Raw genomic sequence first — 22,957 nt, 5'->3', positions numbered from 1 at the left:
TTTGCCAAAAACTCATTAAGATTGTAGTGTGACAAGGGGCTTTATCATGATGCAGCATTCAGTTGTCTTTGATGGCTGGTCTCACGTAGGCAACTCTTTTCCACAGTAGTTCAAGAATTTCTGTATAAACATATTGATTTATAGTCTGTCCTGTAGGCAAATACTGCTTATAGACAATGCCATTACTATCAAAGAAACAAATTAGCATGGTTTTGATTTGCCTTTTTGGGATGTGGTGAGTTTGAAGTCTGCTACTCCTTGCTGTGGGGTTTTGTTTCTGGGTTGAACTCAGATATTCAAGATTCATCACCAGTAATAACATTTTTTAGAAAATCAGAATCAGTTTCAATTCAGCATAGAAGATCGCAGCACACTTGCACCCTGTCGTCTTTCTGTTCAACAGTGAGGGTCTTTGGAACTAATTTTGCACAAACCTTTTTCATGTCCAATTTGTTTGTCAAAATTTGATAGACTGTGGAACAGTTCAAATTTAATTGTTCTGCAATCATTCTGACAGTTATTTGCGGTTCTACCACATCAAGTCTCTGATTCGCTCAACATTGTCAAACCATTGTTAATGGTCTTCCAGAGCGTGGATCATCCGCAACTGATTCCTGGCTATTTGAAAATGCTTTAAACTACCTAAAAATTTGGGCATGTGACAGAACGTCATCTCCATATGCCCTTTTCAATTTTGAAAAAGTTTCAGTAGCATTCTCACAGAGTTTAACACAAAACTTGATTACACAATGTTGGTCATAATTAGTATCACTCATTTTTGTAATGCACTACAAAAACTCTTTGCACAAAAAGTTTGTTTACGTCTCACGTGGCAACACACTAGACTAAAATATTAATACTTAATACAAATCAGATGTTCATGTAACTATACGTTTACTAGTAACTTTACATTATTGTTACTTTGGCTGCCAAAAATAACTAGTCTCATTACTTTATTTACAGACTTCGTATAACAGATATATGCTTTAAGTACTTTGTCAAATTAAATTTGACATGAAGTTAAAATATTGTTACTCATGCCTCATTGGCTGCCAGCCAAACATGATTTGTCATTAATGTGCTTTGATGGTTTGAGAATAGAATAAACTATTTCTATTTTACTTTATGTACAGTGACAAAATTAATATATTTGTGTGGTTTTGCAGTCATTCATTAAACTCTTAACAACATAGTGTATGCTTTTTTTTGTTTTTAGAAAAATAGGATGGAAAGTTCTAATGTGGACACTTGTGATGATAATTTTGAAAATGATAAGTGATAGAAAAATACAGAAGGAAGCATGATTGTCGAACTTTTCAGAATCAAATGTTATTTGCAATTCTGGGAAAAACTTGATGTATTTAAATTATCATTTACACTGATAAATACATTGTACACAAGTCTTATGTGTTGGTAGTACTGTTTTTTATTGATCAGCTTATAGAATTGGTAGTAAAAGTTAACAAAAACATTCTACTAAGTCACCATGAATAGATATTTTACTTTCTGAAATGAAAGCTATTTTTTGGGATTGTCAGTATAAAAATAACCTTAATCTAGGTTTATTTTAGTGAAACCAATTGGAAAGGCACTTTGGGATCAATTAGACATATGCTCTAGCAGTAGGTTTATACAGATTTTTTGGAACATGCACCTTTTTTACCTAAACAGATCAAATAGTAACTCTTTAAATAAATTAAAAATATAGGGGACTGTTTTTAAATCGAGCAAAACTTTTTTTATAGGTAGGTGAAGGAGCAATTCTGATGTTAGAAGGATTAAATTCATACTGGAGCAGGGTAACAATTACCACACCATTTCAATATAAAATTCACAAATAGTTCTATCAGTGAAGGATAAGGTAGTTTTAGAAGAGGCAAAAGCTTACAGGTGTCCTGTAAAAGCCCCCACCAATGGAAATACAAATACCGATCAATGACTGAAAATTACATGCACTACAAAAATACTGTAGCCAACATGTTAATGATAATAGTAGATTTTCTGTTGTCATAAAGCAACATTTTGGGTGTTTCATTAGATGATAAAATTCTCTTTGAATGATCAAATTTATTTTGTTTATATCCTGACCCCCCTAGGAGGAGACATCTGTCTTGTGACGACCCTGGTTGCCACACCATCCCCTCTGTTCATAGCCCTGATGGGCTTTACTGGAGGTTGTCTTTTAGACCTCTAAACTTGTTAACACAACACAGTGATCAGTTTGTCCTCTTTCAGGATGCCACCATGCAAATGCCTCAGCAGATATTTCCATCAGTGTATTTACACAATCTACTGTCACCTTCATATGACCTCTTCCAACTACGACCACTACCATAACTTATAACCCTCAATTATCAAATTAATTGATTTATGGGTGGAAGCATAATCCCCATGTCTATCTCTAACACCAAAGGTTTCACACAAAAACTCTTCCTATACCTAACTTCAATTAGACTATGCACTCAGAGAGTTTTGTTTACAACAAAATCAAACCAAACTGATTTCTTTTGAAGCAAAGAATAAGTTATTAACTACTTTTGAAGTAGTTAGAAGAAATGCTGAAGCACAGTTTACTGAATATGAAAATGAATATCTATGTTTAAAAATAAATTGACTTTGACTACTCTGTTATAATTATACGTTTTGTAATAATAAAATTCTCACATATTAATAGGTTTTTACTTTTTGTTAACAGTTCTTAAGCATTTCTTTGCTTTTTTATTTTAATGACTGTTTTTGTAGCTCTTTTATTTATTTGAACAGAATAAACACATATTTACACTGATCTAAATGATACATTTTTATATACCCATATTGTCTATTTAGATAAACAATATTTATCAACAAAAATTGAAAAGCAAGCAATTGCATAGCCATTAACAGAGTATGTAACATGTACAGTAAATTTTATGTGCAGTTGTTAATAATTGACCAAGTGAATAGCACCATTATATAACATTTCCTGTTTATCTACAAAATAGAATGAAGAGATATTACGTCATTTATTAAAATAGTTGGAAAGATATTTATAAATGAGTCATCTGTGTGAAAAAAATTACTCTTCTCAAATTGCATTTGAAGTATTAGCAAAAATACAATAATTAAAAAAATGAATTTACCTATACTTTAATCCCCATTTAGCACCTACTGGCACAGCAACCAATTGTCAACTAAACAGCATTCCACTTATACCTAGGAAAGTGATTATTACAAATCTGATATTTTGTATTTAGATCTGATGAAAAGTAGATGTATACAAAGGGAGCCAGTCAGTCTATTGTATGTGTTTGGGAGGGATATCAAAATATTTGAATTTTTCATCTCTCTATTTTTGCTTGTTTCCTTTTACAATCACAATTGAATATGTTTTAACATCTAAAACTAAAAATTAAATTAATTACAAATATTTATTATTTTAAAAAAAATTTATTTGACAAATTCAGTAATGATTTACAATAAATTTTAAAAATATTTTTACTTGAATAAATTCTTACCAACAATAACAACTACTCATTAATACAAGATGTCAACTAAAAATATTACTTAATAGCAACATTTTACTTATGTAATTTTGTTCAATATTCTTCCAAGTGGTGCATTTTTAACAGCTAAATACAACAACATTAAACATTCTAAATTTTTACCAAAATTAGTTAAGCAGGAAAAATAAAAAACCTATTTATACATTTTTGGAAGTAATTAATGTAATTTCTGAATAACAATTTTTTTAGTTTAAATTGACAAAGAAATTCAAGTAAAAAATATAATTAAAATGTAATACATGACGAACAGTTATTTACATGCAATATATATACAATAGCAGACCTAGTAATAATTTACATTTTGTAAATTAAAGAAAAAAATGTTAACAGCTATAAATTAAAAACACAGCTTTAAAACTTTGAAAATATGTTTAAAATGGTTTAAAACAAAGTTTATTTTTAAAATAATTTTTTAGATAGATATTAGATAAATATTTTTTTGGATAGATATTGGTACAGACGACAGACATAAAGTTACCATAGTATTAAAACATAAAACTAACCAGTTGATAGAATTTTGTACACTGATTCAAAACAGTTCAATTTACCAGCTTTTAAAGAATTTAACTCATTAACTGCTAGATATAAAGGTATACAATTTTTTTCTAAATAAACTTTTTACTTCATCTATTATTAAGTATATAAAGCTAGAAATATTTTCATATCAACAAAAAAATGAATTATCACTCAGGAATAAAATGGTTGGTTTACGCAACGTTTGCAAAAAGCATATAAAAAATTGCCATTTTCTGAAGATAATGATTAATTATATTACAATTTATTAAACTGAAAGTAATAAAATAACAAAAAAACTATTTTAATTTTGTTTTTTTTGGTGCGAATGAAATTCTTGAAAAGATGTTGAATGTAGGTGCACTTTATATTTTATACACAAAAAAAAATTGTATTGCATTTGCGTAGCTTACATCTTCGTTTAGCTTTTTTCACGTGCTCTGAAATAACGTATGCCCTGTTTGATCATAACAAACAGCTTCTCGCAAATTGTTTTTTGATGATCGACTTTTGGTTGCCATTGGTGGTAAAGGAAAATTATCTTTTCTTTTTTCTTAATTTTCAGCAATGCTTCGTAGTATTTTTATTTCTTCACTCCTTACCAGTGATAATACAAGAGAAGACCTAAAATCAATTTGACTGAGTTTACTGTTATTTGCAAGTCTGTACATTTTCCATGAATTTACTATAATAGAATCTATAGCATTTATAAACAATAGTATTCACCATTTTTTTCCACGCACTCAAATTCCATAACTTCCAATATCATTGTCATAGGAATCAACATCACCCATACTTTTAGTATATTTGGTTACCATTAATGATATTTCGTATTTGATAATGGATATATGCCATTGTGGTTACTGACAACTGTCACCACTGTATTATCTTTGCATCTAGCAACTGCAAAATCTGTTTTTTCAAAGGGCAATTAGGAAACCTATTTTCTCTGAGTGCCAGTAGCAAAATATCCTTTTTTGTTCAGTAAATTACAACAGATCATATGAAAGAAATTGTCAAAAATTCTATGCTATTAAGATTGGTACAACATTTAACAAATTTAGTACTACTTGTGTTCAAAGGTCAAATTCAGATTTTTCTTTGTTTGCACCTTTGTATATAATAAATTGGTACAAGTACCATCTGAACTATACAAACACCAAAGCTTAAATCCAAATCTGATTGGTTTTCCCTTGATAAACATTTTTGCTGAATGCCTACCAAAATGGCACCATTTCTTCATAGATAGATAAATTATAGAAAAACATCAAACTGTAAATTCTGTTTGTTGACAAATGTAAATGTAAAAACTGAAACATTTTACAAAATAATGTCTATAAAAATAGTAAAATGTTAGAAAAAACAAAAATTTAATAATTGAAAACATAAAAATAGTACAATGCGGGATTGTGAAATTATTATTTGTAACATAAGAATAACATTGCACTTCTTGCGTGCGATTCATCATTCCATAAGTCAAAGGTGCGTAATTGCACAATTATTCTTTAACAACCAGTATTCATTATCAGTTTTCAAAATAAATAATTTTCATGAACTGATGAATAAAAGCAACACTTAAATAAGCAAATAAAACAGAAATATTATTTTTAACAAGCATATTTCGATCTACCTTATACGGAAGAGGTTACATGATGTCATAAAATACAATAAGTTGATATGCAAACAAACTTGCTAATTAAAAATCAATAATGATATAATTTTTTTTTTATTACAACACCTAAGAAAATAAAGGAAAATTGTAAAAACTGAAAAATGTAATAGAAATTAAAAAGAAAAATTGTTTACGAAAAGGTTCGTTTATGCACCATTGGCAGTTAGTTGGTTAACTAATAAGAAGAGATTTAAGATAATGAAAGAAGGATTGTTAAGAGAAGGTGACCAATCTCAAATTCATTTGCATGGGTGACCTATGGGTATATCATGATATTACGGAATTTGTCTAGTTAAAAATATGCCATGCCTTTTCTGACATCTGAGTTCAAGTTTCCTTACCTCTAGAAAATCATATTTGCTTTAATTAGTAAATAAATATGCTGCTTTGAATTGTTTTCTTCTACCCAATAAAGTATCCAAAAGTTCAAAAATATGTTTAGATTTACCGCTGCCCACTCCCAAAGCAGTAGTATTATTAAACATTGACAAAACATTAACAATAGAGAATTCAGCTAGATTTATCCTATTTAATACTATAATTTGAAATTACTAGTAAGCTGGTTGATCAAAGAATAACTTTAGCAGGATATGAAAGTAAAATGAAAATAAATTATAAAAATAAAACCACTTTATTACAAAATAAAAAAGCTATCTACTGATCTAATACAGTTCACAAATAAATACAAGCTAACACTTTATGATAATTTTTATGTCTGCTAGTATTTATTTTTATAACTAAACCTTAGCTGAATGATAAAGAAAAAAGACTCATCAATTATTATTACCTCAAAACCTTACCATTAATTACAGGAATCCTATAGATTTACTTAAACTGGAGATTGTATGAGACTATTGACTATACCAGATTTATTAGACAATACTCAAATGCTAGTTGGTATCATATACTGATGAAATTTGTAGGTTAATTTTTTAAACAAAAATAATATTTTTTACTATTATTTTTTTTCTCTTTTCTTTTGATAAAACGATTATATCTTTTACAAGGCATTTAATAGATCTTTGAATCCAACTAAATAAATAAATAAATATATATATATATATATATATATCACTTTTGTACTTGCTCTAATTATGATGCATAATTGACAAAATTCTGACAGCAGATGGGTATATAAAAGAATTAAAAAAAACTTGTTACATTATGTTCAGGATGACTAGGTGGAAAGTTATCTAAAATATGAATAAGTAAAATAAAGAGTGTGACTGGAAACCTTTTACATTTACAAGACCATAAAGGAGGTACTAATTTATGTACAACCTTATAATGACAAATCTACATCTACAAATAGTTGTGATAATATAATATTTTTTGTTATTTTCTCTTTCTTTGAATAAATGAATATCTTTTATTAGCCATATAACAGATTTTTGGACCCGTTGAGTAGAAAATTATACAATTGATTAAATATACAAATATTTATGAAAGAAAAATTATTACTGGCAACAAAATTAGCTTTACATTAATATACCAAAAATTTATTACTGTTGAGAAAAAATATTAATTCACAGTTGTAAATCAAAATTCTATTAAAACTACATAATGACATAAAATTTATGTTTTATTCATTAATATGAATATTAACCTTATATAATTTTTGTTTTAAAAATAAATACTTTAAAGATGTACTTTAATGTAACCTATAGTGTAAAAACAGATTACCACATATTTTTAGCAGAAGGATTAACAAATGTAAACCAAAAATTGGACAATTAACAAAATAAATAAAAAAAAAAACCATTACTTAATAATATAAAACGCATAATTTTTAAGTATAAGATAAATGATATGATAATGTATTACTTTTTGATTCAGAAACTTACAACAGCATATAATTAAATTATATTTTTATAGTGCAATAATTTTATGCAATGTTCGTAACAATTTTGAAAGTATATTACTCACAAATTTTAGTAATATAAAAAATTATAACCTTAAATTGTGGGTAAATAAAATTAAAACAAATTGTTCAGATCTACAAGAAATTCTAAATCGGTTTATATAAAATTATAGTAGAAATACATATATTTTATGTAAAATTTATAACAAAGTATATTAATGTAATAGTCTAACTAAAGTTACAATATTATACAAGATTAAACTCTTAAATATCAGGTATCGCAAAAAAATGCATACACTCTTTTACAGCTAACTACCAAACCCTTTTTTTTGGTGTGATTGATTAATATAATAGCTGAATTATGTTAATAACTAAGCTTTGATGGAAGGAAATTTATCCTTCTTACTGAAGTTCTACTGAAAACAGAAAACAAAGTGTCTTGAAGTCAATTTCAACAAGATGTAACTATAAGACTTATCACTGCTCATATTTGGGATAAGTTTAAAGCAGGATTCACAATGTTCACCAGAAGCATTCCAGAAGATCATAAACATCCACACATTCACCAGCTCCACAAAAACTACACAAACAGAGGTCATAGAAGTGTACAAGCGATTGCCTAAAAAATCTGTTCAGTAAGCATACTGTGAGACAGGACTTTCAAAAACTTTTGAATTATGCAAGCAGAAAAGTTTATTTTCACATAAGTCCATGCTTTCAATAAAGATGATGACCAGAGAATTCAATTCTGTGAGTGGTGGCATGCAAAATTTGGATGACAATCAATTTCCAGATAAGATTGTTTGGAGTGATGAGCTCACATTTAAATTATACGTCATAATTGCAGTTATCCTCATTTGATAGTATAATATCATGTAAACTTTCCAGGTGTTAAGATTACAGGTAGTTACAGGGATGTTTGCAAGAATCTGTGACCAAGAAGTTTATCCGAACTTACTATAAGAGCCCATTTGCCATGATTGAAGAAATGTTTAGGAATAAAGAATGGTACTTCCAGCAGGATTTAACAACTTTACACTGCCACTGTGAAGGTAAGTTATATCTTGAAGGAATTCTGGCGAACAGATGGTTACGGAGAAGAGGTAACATCGAGTTCCCCTGATGCTCACCCTGATGATTTTTTTTTATGGGGACAATACCATCAGCAGTGCCTGGACAATAAGCCCAGAATTTGAATACCTTCAATAACTGACAAGCTTTTCCAATAATACTACTTAATTTGAGGGTATGAAATTTTGCTGTATCTTAATAACTGTTGTGAAATAGTTATTCTAAGTACGTATACATTTTATTGGAACACCTTTATACAATAAAAAATTAAATTAAAATAAATCATCATGGCTTAGATCTGCATTAAATTGTAACCCTCTTTCCTTTAATGCTTTTGCTAATAGTTTCTCTTGTTCTTGCTTATTTTCCTGTTCTCTTCTTTGTGCATCAAGAATTTCATCAACCGTAACTTCTTCTAGAGGTAGATTATATTCTTTTGCTGCATCCTGAAACAAAAAATAAATTACAATAAGAAAATAGTTAAACTAACTATCAATCAGTATAAAAATCACTTACAACTTTCCTCCAGGAGTGCTTATGCACTATTTCAGTTCATCTTCAATAGGTTGTAAAAAAAAAAAAAACAAGCTAAGAAGTCAAAGTCAGCAATGTAGGGAGCACGTACTATTAATATAAAATGTTTCTTTGATAACTACAGTAGGCTGATCAATATATTTGTTTTGTATGATTTACTCAAGTCTAGTAGATAGTGCTGCTTTATATTAATTTTGGCTCCAACAGGTGGCTTCAAATTACTTCACATGAAATACAAGGTCTGTTCAGAAAATAATCGAACATTTTTAATTATGCGTCAACAAATATATTTAGTGACGTGTGGTTGGTAGCATGTGTTCTGCATAACCTCCTCTGTAACCACATGTTCTTGGACTGTTGATATCTCATTTAGTTTTCGTGTTATTGTTATTTGGGTGTAACCCAAATAAAATGTATTTCATGTTGAAATGTTAGTAGCGATTTATGTATTTTTGCGATTTTGTGATGATGAACTTTTGTCTTAATGTCATAGCTGTAAACCCAGCTTTCATCGCCCATTATGATATCATTACGATTAACATTGTAAATTTGGACTTCTAGGGGATCACTGAATTTTGAATCCCTACCAATTCATTGCCCTTCAACCTTCAAAATGTTCATTTAAAATTCTCTTACCGACTGAGCATAATCAATTTTTCAGTATTTTATTTAAATGTTATATTAATTGGATTTTTGTGTGTTTTATGAGAGTGACAATTGTTTATTAATATCTATTTATGTTTTATTAAGATTATCAATTGTTATTTCTTCATACTCATTATAAATGAAGTTATTTGTTTTATGTAATTTGATTCTATTATTAAATTTTCTGCATTATTTGGATTGTATTCATGTGCTCTATGTATCACTGATCGAAAACTGTTGCTTTCATGTGTTCAAGAATAGTCTAAATTATTTTGTTTTGCTATCCTTAATAATGTTTTTCAAAAACAGTGGTGTTCATGATTTATTTTTTAGTCACATGTTTCTGAAAGTTTAATATTCAATAATTCCTTTCTAATAAAATTATACAAAGAAACCTAATGAAACAAATCATATACTAAATTAATATAACAAAATCAGAGTATTTGGCTCAGTGGAGAAAATAACAGACACCACTTTATTCTCACTTTCTACCTACTGTGTTTGTTATTATTAAGAACGGGTGTGCCATTTTCAGGACTTATTTGTTTTATGTCAGTTTATCCAATGGACAAAATTGTGTTGTAATGAGATCAAAAAAGGTATATATGCATATATTGCATTACATTCATTTATCAAAGTTTATTTGCATTATCCTTTTAACATTTTTATGGACTGTTACATTAAGCAGTATTGGCTAGGTATAAAATAATGGGATTATAATTATATTATTTAATAGTATATACTGGTTGTGAACATATCTGATACGAGTTTTTAAAAAACATTTTACTAGCTAATTGAGAAGTCATCAGGTGAGTATTACAATCTGATGTTTGTAGCCCCCTTTCATTTTCATACTTATGAATGAATGTAATTACTGTATTCTGTGATACAAAATAATTATATCAATCATTTTCATCATTGACAGACATATATGAAAAAAATATCAAATATTAAGATTATCAAATTACATTTAATAAAGGTGATTCAGTACTGGTACTTACAATTTCTCCCAGAAGAACAACATTTTCACCCCTAACAATAAAGACACCACGAGGTATATCTCCATATTCTTTGCCTACATGGATTCTTTCAATAGTACGGTGTAAAACAAGATTAGCAAACTGATCAACACTTCGGAGGTAACCGATAAGTGTTCTACCATCACGTAGTAGTACCATCAGTTTTTCTATTAATAGAAACATAGAACTGTATTATAAGTATTAATAACAAAGCATAATATATGTAATAATATATAATAATTATAAATATAAGTTAAAAAACAAATAATTTTATGTTAAAATTAATTATTAACATTTAAAGCTATCTTTTGTAACTCTCATTTAGTACTTATGTAGAGATCTGCGTTTCCGCAGAATGGATTTTTTTTTAAACCGAGGCAGTTACTGTCAACAGTTTTCAATTATTTTTATATAAAAAACTATTCTGAAGAACCAGGTCTCTACAAAATTTCTAAACTGGGATATTGAAAAAGCAGTTAATTTCAATAATTAATTTATATATAGTAAAGATTTTCTGCTGTCATGATGAAATTTGCTAAGCCATTCATTCACTTGTTTATACATTTACAAGCCAACTGGGAGGAGATTTGTTGGGAGGCAGAAGAAAAAATGAATGCCAGAACAGTAAGAAATGCTTAATCCACGAGGCAAAGAAGAATTTATTAATGTACATTTTAATAATTCTCAGATAAAAGTATTAGCATTTGAACACATATCAAAAACAAACACAGCAACCCTATTTAAAATCTGTTAAAGATGAATATTAAGAAAGAAAAAACTATGTGGGCCACAGATGCAACATTATTCTACAGCCATTATTGCTTCACCCATGTATTATTTCACACATCTTAAGACTTTGAATACTGCTTGTAGAGATTCTGTTTTAGATGTTTGTAATAAACCTCTAATAATTTGCACTGAGGATAGACAACATAGTAGTTATCTAACACAAATATGTTACATATCTATGATTTCTTCAGACAATTTAAACTCCGTCTCTGCTTAGGACAAAGAAAAACATAAGCAGTATTCAGCAGGGTTCTGTACAATTTGATGATTAGTAATTTTGGTTTCTTCCAATAACATATTCCTATGTTATTCTTTATTAATACTTTCTTCAAGATGTTCAGCATCAATTTTGTGATGAACTGTGGGATTTTATTTAAAATTGTTAATTAATAGGTGCAATATTTGAACAGATTAGCAGTGAAGTATTAATGACAAATTTATAATATAATAACCTTAGAAGTAACCAGAAATTGATGTCATGATTTAAAAATAGTCCGTACCTAGTGCCGAGCTGAAAGCAATGATGTTTGGACTGATCTTTTGGTGTTACTCACTGTACTGTTTATCAAGATGTAGATAATGTTCAAATCTGGGTAATTAACCGAAGCATAATATTTTATATGAAAAAATTTAAGTAAGTGCCGTATTGCTAATTGATGTTCTGAATACACTGTGTTGTACCCCAAGTGGGGATCTTCTGTTTTTGAATGAAGCTGGTTCAGATTTTGAATCAGCATCTTTCCTCTAATATCTGATTTGAAAAACAATGTTTCATCAAGGCTAAAATGAAAGTAAATCATGATGACATTATGTCTGATTGAGTTTTCCTTACTGGAATTAAAGATCAAAATTATAGCTCACCATTTTTTTATGCAAATGAAATACAAACACCTGTCTCTTTTGACATGATTTTTTTGGGGGGAAAGATTATGAGACTAGTTTACTCAGTACGGACTTCAGCCATTAATATTATTATGTAGCCTCAGGAGAGCTAAAATCGATCCCTAAGTCAATCCACAGCAGTCCTGCTACTATACACACCAGTTCTTCAGTTCTGGCAATCAGTATGGAAAACCTAACAGGATCAGAGCTAAACCCACAAAGCTGATAACTAAGAACGGAACAAAGGATAAGGAAAAGAGGTCGGTTATAAAAAGAATTATCTAACCATCAGAGTAAATTGGGTAGTTCATAATCTTTCTCTAGTTCCAAGCATTTTAGGTTAGTACATTTTCACTGAGGGAAGTTGGTACCTTCAGTTTCAACATCTTCAGTGAGATGTGTAGCTACTGAACAGGTTAAAGGAGTCTCTTAATCAGTCCACCAGCAACTCTCCTAACAAATGCGAAGGATGCACCGGCTCTTCAGCTCCTGACATAGTCATCATGATAAAGATAAATTTTTATAAATAAGTGGGAGTGAAGTAAGACAAATGCCTAGAACCTAAACCACATTTAATAAACTGATTCTAGTTAATACTGAATGTAATTGTCCTACAGATAATTTATTGACTGTCTCCATTGACAATTATCATCTAGTGACAACAGCAGTCAATATTTTTCATCTACAATCAAAATAAAACACCTCAGATATTTCACGTGGATAAAAAATTAAAATGTAAAAAGTTGAAAATAAAATAGATATTAATTATTTGAGTAAGTAACAAAAAGTAAAGTATAGATAGACTGGTTGGAGGATCCCTGACACACTGAATAAATCAGAACAAATTTAAGCCATTCTAATCTACATAATCAAGTGGAAACTAATTTGCAATGAAATGTGTATCTACACATCCAATTTAAAGTTTAATGATATAAACAACAAAAAAAAAATGGCTACTACAACTACTGTATAATCCATTACAGAACTATATAGTCCAATTATTTTTATTGAAGGTGAAACAGACTTATCAGTTCTAATAAGATGAATGTGTATACATATACGTAAAACATAATACAACTAAGATAAGTAAATACAGTTTAAAAGTAATTACAAAGAAAAGAAAAAAATGAGATACATAAAATCAATCAACAAATACAGAAATAATTTCATTTCATAAGTGTCTAGCATTTATTATAATGTAGATACAAGCCATTTGACTAACTTATAACTCTATCTTTCTCTCTGTTTTAGAGTAATTATATCTCCCCCTAATAAGTAAAACATGTAAAAAGCATTAATAATGCAATGGCCTAAATAATAAAACAACCATTTCTCATAATATAACACAAAACATTATGTACTAATCTAAGATTTTATGGAAATTCTTTTTAAATCTATTAAAAAAATATAAATTTTGAAACAACAAACTTAACCAAACTTTATAATGAAATGCTTTTTAGGAAATGGAAAAGCTCTTCCATGATTGGTGCTATTGTTCTCACACTGGTGTTCACTGACAAAATTTCTTTTAATTTAGCAGACATACGCGTATATCTAAAACATGGTCAAAAATAATTTTGAATGTTTTGAGTTGTGTCTCTTTATTAGTACATTATTGCTGTGTATGTATATGTTTCATAATGTTCAAGTTTAATAAGATATGTTCTTTTTTTGAGTGTATGTAAATATCAAGGTTGCCATTAATGCTAGTGAATTTCTGTTTATGAGGTAGCTGGTAAATATTGCTATGGAGGCCTTTAAAGAATTCACTGTACCTTTCAAACTAAGTACTATTTGACCGGCACACAGAGTATTCCAGGATGTATTCGCCAAACTTCCACAACTGATTTTGGACACCAAAATGAGCAAAACAGTTCATATCGACATAAGTCCTACTTTGCTTTGTGTTCCTTCTGAACACCATCTTGTGATTTTCAACAAAAAAGTTATTTCTCAGTAACAGGTACACCTACTTTAATTAAATTTGGTAGATCTAAGACTAGTGTATTGTTCTACAAAATAAGAAAAATTGAAAACATCACCTTCAAAAATTTCAAAATGGTGGCCATCTTATTTTTTTAATCTTCAATATCTTTATAATTATTTGTTTGATCAAATTTTTACTTTTAGAAAATTTATTAAGCATTTCATTTTGAACAAAGTGACACTTCATTTGTGAAAATTTGTTGGCAAACAATCACAGACAATTAACCCTACTATACTCTTTCGCACTGTAATACAAGCTGATCATTTTTTGCCTGTTTTTATTTCCTCCAATAAATGTAATAAAAATTATAACCTTGCATTACGGTGGAAAAGAGTACTGCTGGGTTAATTGCCTGTGATAACTAAATTGTTAAAAAAAAAAACACATGTAACATAGCTGACGTGGGGTGAGACAGCAGCATCAGTCACTGAAGATAGAAACTGAAAATGTTTTGAATTAGGTTATTAAAACATACTAAAGCAGCTTTTGTCTGTTTCAAAATTTTACATTTTAAATTTTTTCTCAAATTTTATCTTTAGATAGACATAATTTTATTTTTTTAAGTGCAACATCCATATTTTCTGCATTCCTTTTATTTTTTTTTTTTTTACAGAATCCTTGAAATGTTTTAATATAATACTGAACTAGTCTGACACGTATTGCAGAATATACAAGACATCAGGGAGTATAAACATATCTTAAACATCTGAAATAAATGAGATGATCCACCAATATCCCTACATTTTTCCATGTTAAGTGTATATTCACATGGACATCCAAAAATGTAGAAAATTACCAGTGCATTTTTTAATGTTTTTTTTTTAATTGGGTTTTTCCTGGGCAAAAAATGCTTCAGTGTTATCATTGCCCGAACACGAACTATGTGTTTCAAAAATCTAAACTTAAAAAATTAAATGAAAACATCCAGAAAACCAAACATGAAATATAAATACAAAACCTAACAAAATAATACGAATTAAAACAAAATAAAAACATAAAGTAGAGATTTAAGAACAAAATCAAAACAATCTAAAATATTAAAAAGAAAGATAAAATAAAAATCTTAAACTAAAATGTTAAAACACACAACTTCTGAAAAAAAATTAAAAACACTATTAAAAAGTATGTAAAATATTAGCAATCCAGAGAAACAAAAACAACTGGTCTGAAACTTCTTTATTATTGCAATTTATATTTATGATGCAAGGCTATATAACATATACATTCCACAAGAATGTGGTACACAGTCAAGTGGCAATAAGCGCATTTTACATTTTTTTAATGTAAAATAATAAAAAGAATAAGATAAATATTAAATACTAAACAGCTCCTGGATGATTTTTAGAAGTACACTTTTAAAGAAGTGAATAATCAGGTTCATAGAATATTTGAAAATGATAAGTTTGTTTTTTATTGGGATAATGATAAAAAATTGTAATAATTTAATATTTCTGTTTTTGATTTACCTACTTTGTCCATACAACTGAATAGGCCACTGACAGCATTCCCGCCAAATCCAGCCAATTAACTGCAATTGTTGCTGCTGTACTGTATTGACTGCCTTACTCATGCTTTGTATGAAGTTACCTTCAATATACAACTATGTTGTTCCTTGTTCTTGATTTATTGTGTAACAATCTAAATGTGGTTATACTATAAGTAATTTATTAAAAATAGTGTACAAATTATTGAAATATTATAATTAGTGATTTCATTTTATAACTGTGTATAATTCAAAGGGTAATTACAAGAATCATGTGAACTATACATGAGACACAGAGACATAACCTGCATTAATTGTATATTAAATATAAATCGTATACTTCATATTAGTACCCATGTGATATCTCATAGTCAAAAGTATGGAAACCCCTCAACAACTTTAAAACCATTTCAGATAGAATGCCTAACTTTCAGGTTATGATAGATGTCAACTACTTTACCTTTTGATGAGAAATAGAATTTCAACCCCTTCTTGGAGGGTAGCCCAGCAGTTGTAACTCAAATATTTAACATTTTTAATCTTTGTGTTATACGAGGTGTGTGCGAAAAGTAAAGAGACTGACTTTTTACTTACCAGTTTTTATTTTTTTCAAACAATATTAGCCCCTTCAAAGTAGTTCCCTTGGGCAGCTATACACCGGCAGAGTTGTTGTTCCCACTCATGGTAGCAGCGCTTGAAGGCTTCAACTGGTCGGTCACAATCTTTTGAATGTTCTCCAGAGTTCCAAAATGATGTCCTTTTAAGAAATGTTTCAATTTCAGTTAAAGAAAAAGTCACAAGGACTCAAATCAGGTGAATAGGTTGAGGAACCATAGGAATACGTTTTGAGGTCAAAAATTCCCTGATGGAAATGGATGGCCGTATGACACAGGGCATTGTCATGATGAAGCATTCACTTGTCTGCAATGTTCGGTTCCTGACCGAACATTTGCCGGTGATTCGGCAAATCACTTTTCCTGAGCCTTTCAAGGACACCTTTGTAAAACACCTTGTCCTGGAGGAACAAATTCTTTATGCATGTTTCCCCTACTGTTAAAAACGCAAATCAGCATGGTTTTGATCTTTGATTTGCTCATTTGACATTTTTTTGAGGTCAAGGAGATGACGGCACCAATTTTACACAAACCTTTCGCATGTCCAAATCGTCTGTCAAAATTTGATGCAGGGTGAAATTGTTTAAATTTAACTGTTCACTCATCATCCTTATTGTTAAACGACGGATCTCACAAGAACTCTCACACACTCAACGATTTCGTCAGATTTTGAAGTTGAGGGTCTCCCTGAGCGAGGTAGATCTTCGCGTTCTTGGCCTTCCAAAAATGATTTGTGCCAACGGAAAACTTGTGCTCTTGATAAGTAGTGTTCCCCATAGGCCTGTTACAACTTTTCAAATTCATACTCGTGGATTCCCTAAGTTTAACGCAAAACTTGATTGCACAACGTTGCTCTAAATTCTGATGCTCCACTTTCATAATACACAACAAAAAGACAACTTCACTGATGATGCTGTCAAAAATAATGTGTTGGCTGAACGGAGTTGAAACTCGTACTGAGCATGTGGAAGGGATGAACAAACTGGTCTAGCACAGACCGGTAGACACAGCGTTGTCAGATCGCTCGCAGTGTTACCAATCTCGTTACTTTTCTCACACACCTCGTACATCATTTTAAAGGTCTCTTTAAGGCAAGGAAAATGGTAAAATAAAAAGCTGGTATGATGTCAATACCCAAAATGAAGGTGGGATAAGGTTTGGATTTTGAAAATTACTAAATTTCATAAGTTCAAATAATAAAATTAAATAAACAGAAATTAAACTCAATTAAATTAGAATAAATTCTAATTTATTTAAAATTTATTTTAAAAGTTAAATTTAAATTTTAAAAAACCAAACAATTTTTATTTTTTGACATAAAAAATTGTTTATGTTCCAATTTAATGAGTGAACAAATAAATATTGTCACCTCATCATGTTGATCATTTATGGTCTCTACCATTATTACAAAAATCCATTTAATGTTTCATTACTACACTGTTAATTTCATATAAAAATTTATTATGATTACTTGACAATTAACTCTGTCTACCTTTACCACATTTGTTATTTACATTTTCTTTACTTTTTTTTAATTATTTTTTTTATTGAATGATGAGGGGCTTAGGTAATAGAGTTAGGTCGTATTATGAAGTTTGTGAATTGTTCAATGCAACATTTAATAATCATAACTCTATTTCAAAAGGTACAGTGTCAAAAACCACCCAACAATTTAAAGAATCAAGGAGCATTAATATTAAGGGAAAACAAGGGAAGCCTAAGTCTGCAAAAAATAATAAGAAATAGTTACAGATTATGCTAGATTTATTGAGAATCCTCATTTCTCAACTCGAACAGCAGCATGAGAACATAACATTAGCCAAAGTTCAGTGATTTAAATATTAAAAAGTGGAAAATACAAACTTCTCAAAATTTGTCAAGTGCAAATACTTAATGAAGATGACTAAAATTGAAGAGTTGAGTTCTGCAAAACTATGATGAACACAATTTGTGTGATCCTAATTTATTAAACAACATAGTATTTAGTGATGAGGCCACATTTTTTTAAATGGCATTATAAATCGCCATAATTGTCAATACTGGACTGACATTAATTCACACTGGTATCGTGAGGCACATACACAATATCCAGTCAAAGTAAATGTACAGGCAGGTATTATTGGTGGACGACTGATAGCGCCTACATTTGTTAATGGAGATTTAAATGCAATAAAATATGAGGCTTTGCTTCTCAACCATAACATTCCAAACATTCAAAATGTTTTTGGCTCCAATTTCCATTATTATGGAAACCTTATTACATTAGGTTTCAAAGATGGTGTCCTACCTCATTTTGATCTTAAGGTACATGAAATTTTACAAGCATTTTTTTCCTGGATGATGGATTGATCGAAGGGGTCAAATAGAATGGCCAGCGAATACATCCAACTTGTAACCATTGGATTACTTTCTATGGGGTTACTTAAAAAATATTGTTATCATAACAAGTTTCAATATACCAATGATTTACAAAATAAAATTCAAGAATCAGAACAAAATATCATAAAGCAATCATTGAATAATGCAGTACCATCCTTTTACAACTGCCTGGCACACAGTCTAACAACAGAAAGAGGACATTTCAAATATTTATTAAAATCAAATGTTAGTAAAAAAGCAAATGTTATGTTTAATAAATAATTTTTTTTTTAAATAAATTTATTGGATAATATCAATTTAATCAAATTTCTATAAATTTATTTATTTGTGATAACAGTTCCTTATGTAATCAATTAATTTTTTCAAAATTCAAACTTTATCCCGCTGCCATATTGGGTACAGACATCGTACCAACCTCTTATTTATATCACTTTCTTGTCGCAAAGAGACCTTTAAAATGATGTATCACACAAACGGTGTTACCATTTGAAATATTTCAGTTACAACCCCTGTACCATCTCCCAAGAAGGAGTTTAAATTCTATTTCTCATCTAAAGGTAAAGTAGTTGACATCTACCTTATTCTGAAAGTTACAATAACCTATCTGGAGTAGTTATAAAGTTGTTGAGTGGTTTCCATACTTTTGGCTCATTCTGTAGGTTCAGTAAAACATAAATGTTCCAGCCTGAAGAGGTACCAAATATATTTTAATCAGATCCCGGATGAGTCTTTGGGTTGTCGCAGTGACTGAATATCAGATACCAAGGCTGGACTTTTTTTTCTAGCTATGTCCCCATCCTAATAAAAAATCCTCTATTCTCAAGATATTAATCAGCTATCCTGAGGAGGTAAATGTGTCATGTGGGTTACAGATTACTTTGAATTTAAAAGATGCATTAATATTTTGAATTTAACATCAAATAAAATACATAATTTACACTCACTATCAAGTTCTTCTAATAATGTTGCAGTACCTGGAGGAAAATTATCCAACACAGAAGAAGTCTGAAAACAAAAATTTTAAATAATCATTTGTTTGTTTCAGATGAACAATTGGTGAAAAAAAACCACAATCTATGATTTGCTTAATTTATGCAGACATTATCAATACTTGTGTAAAAATTAACACTAAAAAATTGCTAAAATGGATAACAAAATATATTTGAATATGTAAACACCTAATAACAAATTTCATAAACAAAATGAATTTGGTGAATTTCATTAAGCATGAATGTAAATTTTTGATAAAAAATGACTGAATCAGGTTGGGTAAGGCTAATAGAGAACAACTTATGTTATAAAAAAATAATTAATTTCAGTATTAATCAAAACAAATACTAAAATCATCTAGAAGAGAGGTGTAAAACAAAACTTGTAATGTTATCAGGTAATAAAATGTGTACATAGCCCCATGTTAAATTTTTACCCGTTTACCTGTGGTTCCCTAGCTATTAAAACCTAACATCTCCCTGATTACATATCTGTTCAATCTTTTAAACAGTAAGGTTTAAGGCTTTAACAATTTTGAAATTATTTGGAGGTTATGTTTACATTTATATTCGTAATTAAAGACTGAAAAACTAGGTTAATTAACCTGAGATTTAAATTTTTGTGGGCTAGTATAATTTGAAGGGATTTCAAGTAAAATTCATTTTGAGTCTACAACCAATGTGAATAAAGAAATTATACAGTTTAGTAACAATACTCCTAATTGAGTACAACAGAAGTTAATTTCTGTACTTTTATACAAAGTAACATGAGTTACTTTATGAGTTAATTCAGTTTCATATAAACTGAATTTTCAATTCTCAAGATGCCTATCAATATAGAAAAGCTGAAAATTTAGCTCAACCACAATGCTGACAAAACCGAATAAAATGAAAAACTTCATATTTTCGTTGTTTACAATTAATAAAAATCATTTCTTTACAAGGAAAATTACTGTGTTTTATAATCAGAGATAATGAGAATAAAATGGCAGTTTACAAATAAATTTATTTTTTCAAATTAGAGGTGTATAGTTGATAAACAAAAGATACACGGTTACAGAAATATAAATCAGCAAAAAATAAATAAATAATATTTTTTTGTGAAATATTTTACATGCAAATTTATTCATCCAAATCATCTATAATTATACACGACATATAATGTAACGATAATTCTAATCAACATTACCATTTTTTCTGAATATAGCGATGAATATAACCTCACTAGCAGCAGTAAGTTGTGCTACAGCTGGTTTTGGCAAAGAGGTGAATTTTACCTATCAACATAGAAGAATTATGTGTATTGAAATATTCATATATATAGATTTAATTAATTATTTTGTTTTAATTTTATTTACTTCTTTTTTATAGGAGATACAAAGCATTACATAAGTTACTAAATATCATTAATTTCATTGGTCAAGACACGTGATTTTTATTCTATTTCCTTATTCATATATAAACGATATTGGTATAAAAATTGGAAGCAGATGTACAGATTCTAATAATTAAACGGCATTCCATCTGCAACATTACCTGAAAGACAGACTGAAAGGAAACTATTAATTTCTGTCCGATAGAATCTGTAAAAGACGAGAATATTTTGACGATCTTATACAAGCAGATTCTTCTTCAGATATACAACTAGCTCCCCATCGCAGCTTCACCTGCGCTATATAGTTATTTGCGTTTCCCCGTAGAGGTCCATTCTTTTATTTTACATTCTGTGGTCAAGTAACCGGAGATAGGTGCAGCCAGCCACATATACAGTTACGGTGGCAGTGGCTGTGGTGGTCTGTTGATTAAGCCAGCGCTCCCGACTGAAGAGTATTTGCAAGTCCGAATATTCTGTATATCTAGTTTACTAGTCGGGATTGGAAACATTTGAAATCATTGTTAAACACTTTTTTTACTTTTCTTCATTCCCTTTCAAGGTCGAATTAAAAAAACCTAGAATTTGGTTTACTAACACGAAGATACACTCACCAAAAACGAAGTTAAGTTTTGCATTTGTTACCGAGAAATTAAAAAAAATAACAAGATTTAATAAAATAATAATAAATCTATTTAACACTTTTAATCTGTGAATTTCAATAAATGTACAAATAATTTTTTTTAGATATTCATATAAAGATTACGCACACCAACAATTAAGTTGATATCTACGTCTGTTACCGAGAAATAAAAACAAAAAATTTCTTTGTTACTTCATTTTAACCCATTAAACTCGGAATTTCAAAGTGGATTTTCTAAGTATGTACTTGCACAGTAAGGAGAAATGTATATACATTTTCATCAATTTATCTTCAGAAGTTTTGCTGGGCGTTTGTCACTCATGACATGTTATTTTATATATATGATAATATATATATATATATATATATATATATATTATCCCCAGTCTCGGCTTCGCCCAAGATTATAATGCAGCCAACCCATTTTCTAACTAACTATTAAATTGCTAGAATTCCGGGTATATGAAAGTGTTTACGCCGTTTTGACTTTCTGATAGCAGAATGTATTGATATTGATTACAGATTGATATTCCTTGCTTTTCCCTTCAACTTTTACAAAATGATATTATTAATTTCAAATGCAAAAATATTTTGAGGATTTTAGATAAATCTTTCCAGAGGCACTCATACGGTTTTTGTAAAAGCTTACTTATTTCTTGATAAATATTGGAAATGAGATCATCCATTGTATGGTATAGTGGTACCAATGTTTTCATTGGCAGAAATGTAACCATCATTGTGAGGAAGAGTCCCATTTCCATTGTTAATTAGTTGTAAGTGAAAGTTAGCATCACCACTCCCAAGATGAACTCTCATATCAGTTCTTAAGTTAATAGTAAGGAGAAATTTTCATTTGATGAACTTTTATCATTCTTGATGAAGACTGTGTTTTTCAGTGCATGATTGTCATTGCATCTCTCAGGACCATACTGGAATATCTAGCTTGCATCACAATGATGATT

The 22,957-nt window shown here is 29.3% G+C and overlaps 1 protein-coding gene across 1 annotated transcript; it reads right to left on the bottom strand.

The window, feature by feature from the left end:
* Nucleotides 1-3,406: 3,406 nt before the first annotated feature.
* On the bottom strand, nucleotides 3,407-21,257 carry LSm1 (U6 snRNA-associated Sm-like protein LSm1). The gene is made up of 4 exons (XM_075367505.1): nucleotides 21,170-21,257; nucleotides 19,936-19,996; nucleotides 10,840-11,024; nucleotides 3,407-9,105 (listed from the first exon to the last, which is right to left on the bottom strand). Exons 1-4 carry the CDS (start codon nucleotides 21,170-21,172, stop codon nucleotides 8,932-8,934), a joined length of 423 nt encoding a protein of 140 aa, XP_075223620.1. The 5' UTR covers nucleotides 21,173-21,257; the 3' UTR covers nucleotides 3,407-8,931.
* Between the last annotated feature and the right edge of the window lie 1,700 nt (nucleotides 21,258-22,957).

This window comes from Lycorma delicatula, chromosome 5 (assembly GCF_047948215.1).
Source record: "Lycorma delicatula isolate Av1 chromosome 5, ASM4794821v1, whole genome shotgun sequence".
Taxonomy (NCBI): Eukaryota; Metazoa; Arthropoda; class Insecta; order Hemiptera; family Fulgoridae; genus Lycorma; species Lycorma delicatula.
The sequence above is the reverse complement of the archived record's forward strand: the minus strand, read 5'-3'. Positions and strand labels throughout refer to the sequence as shown.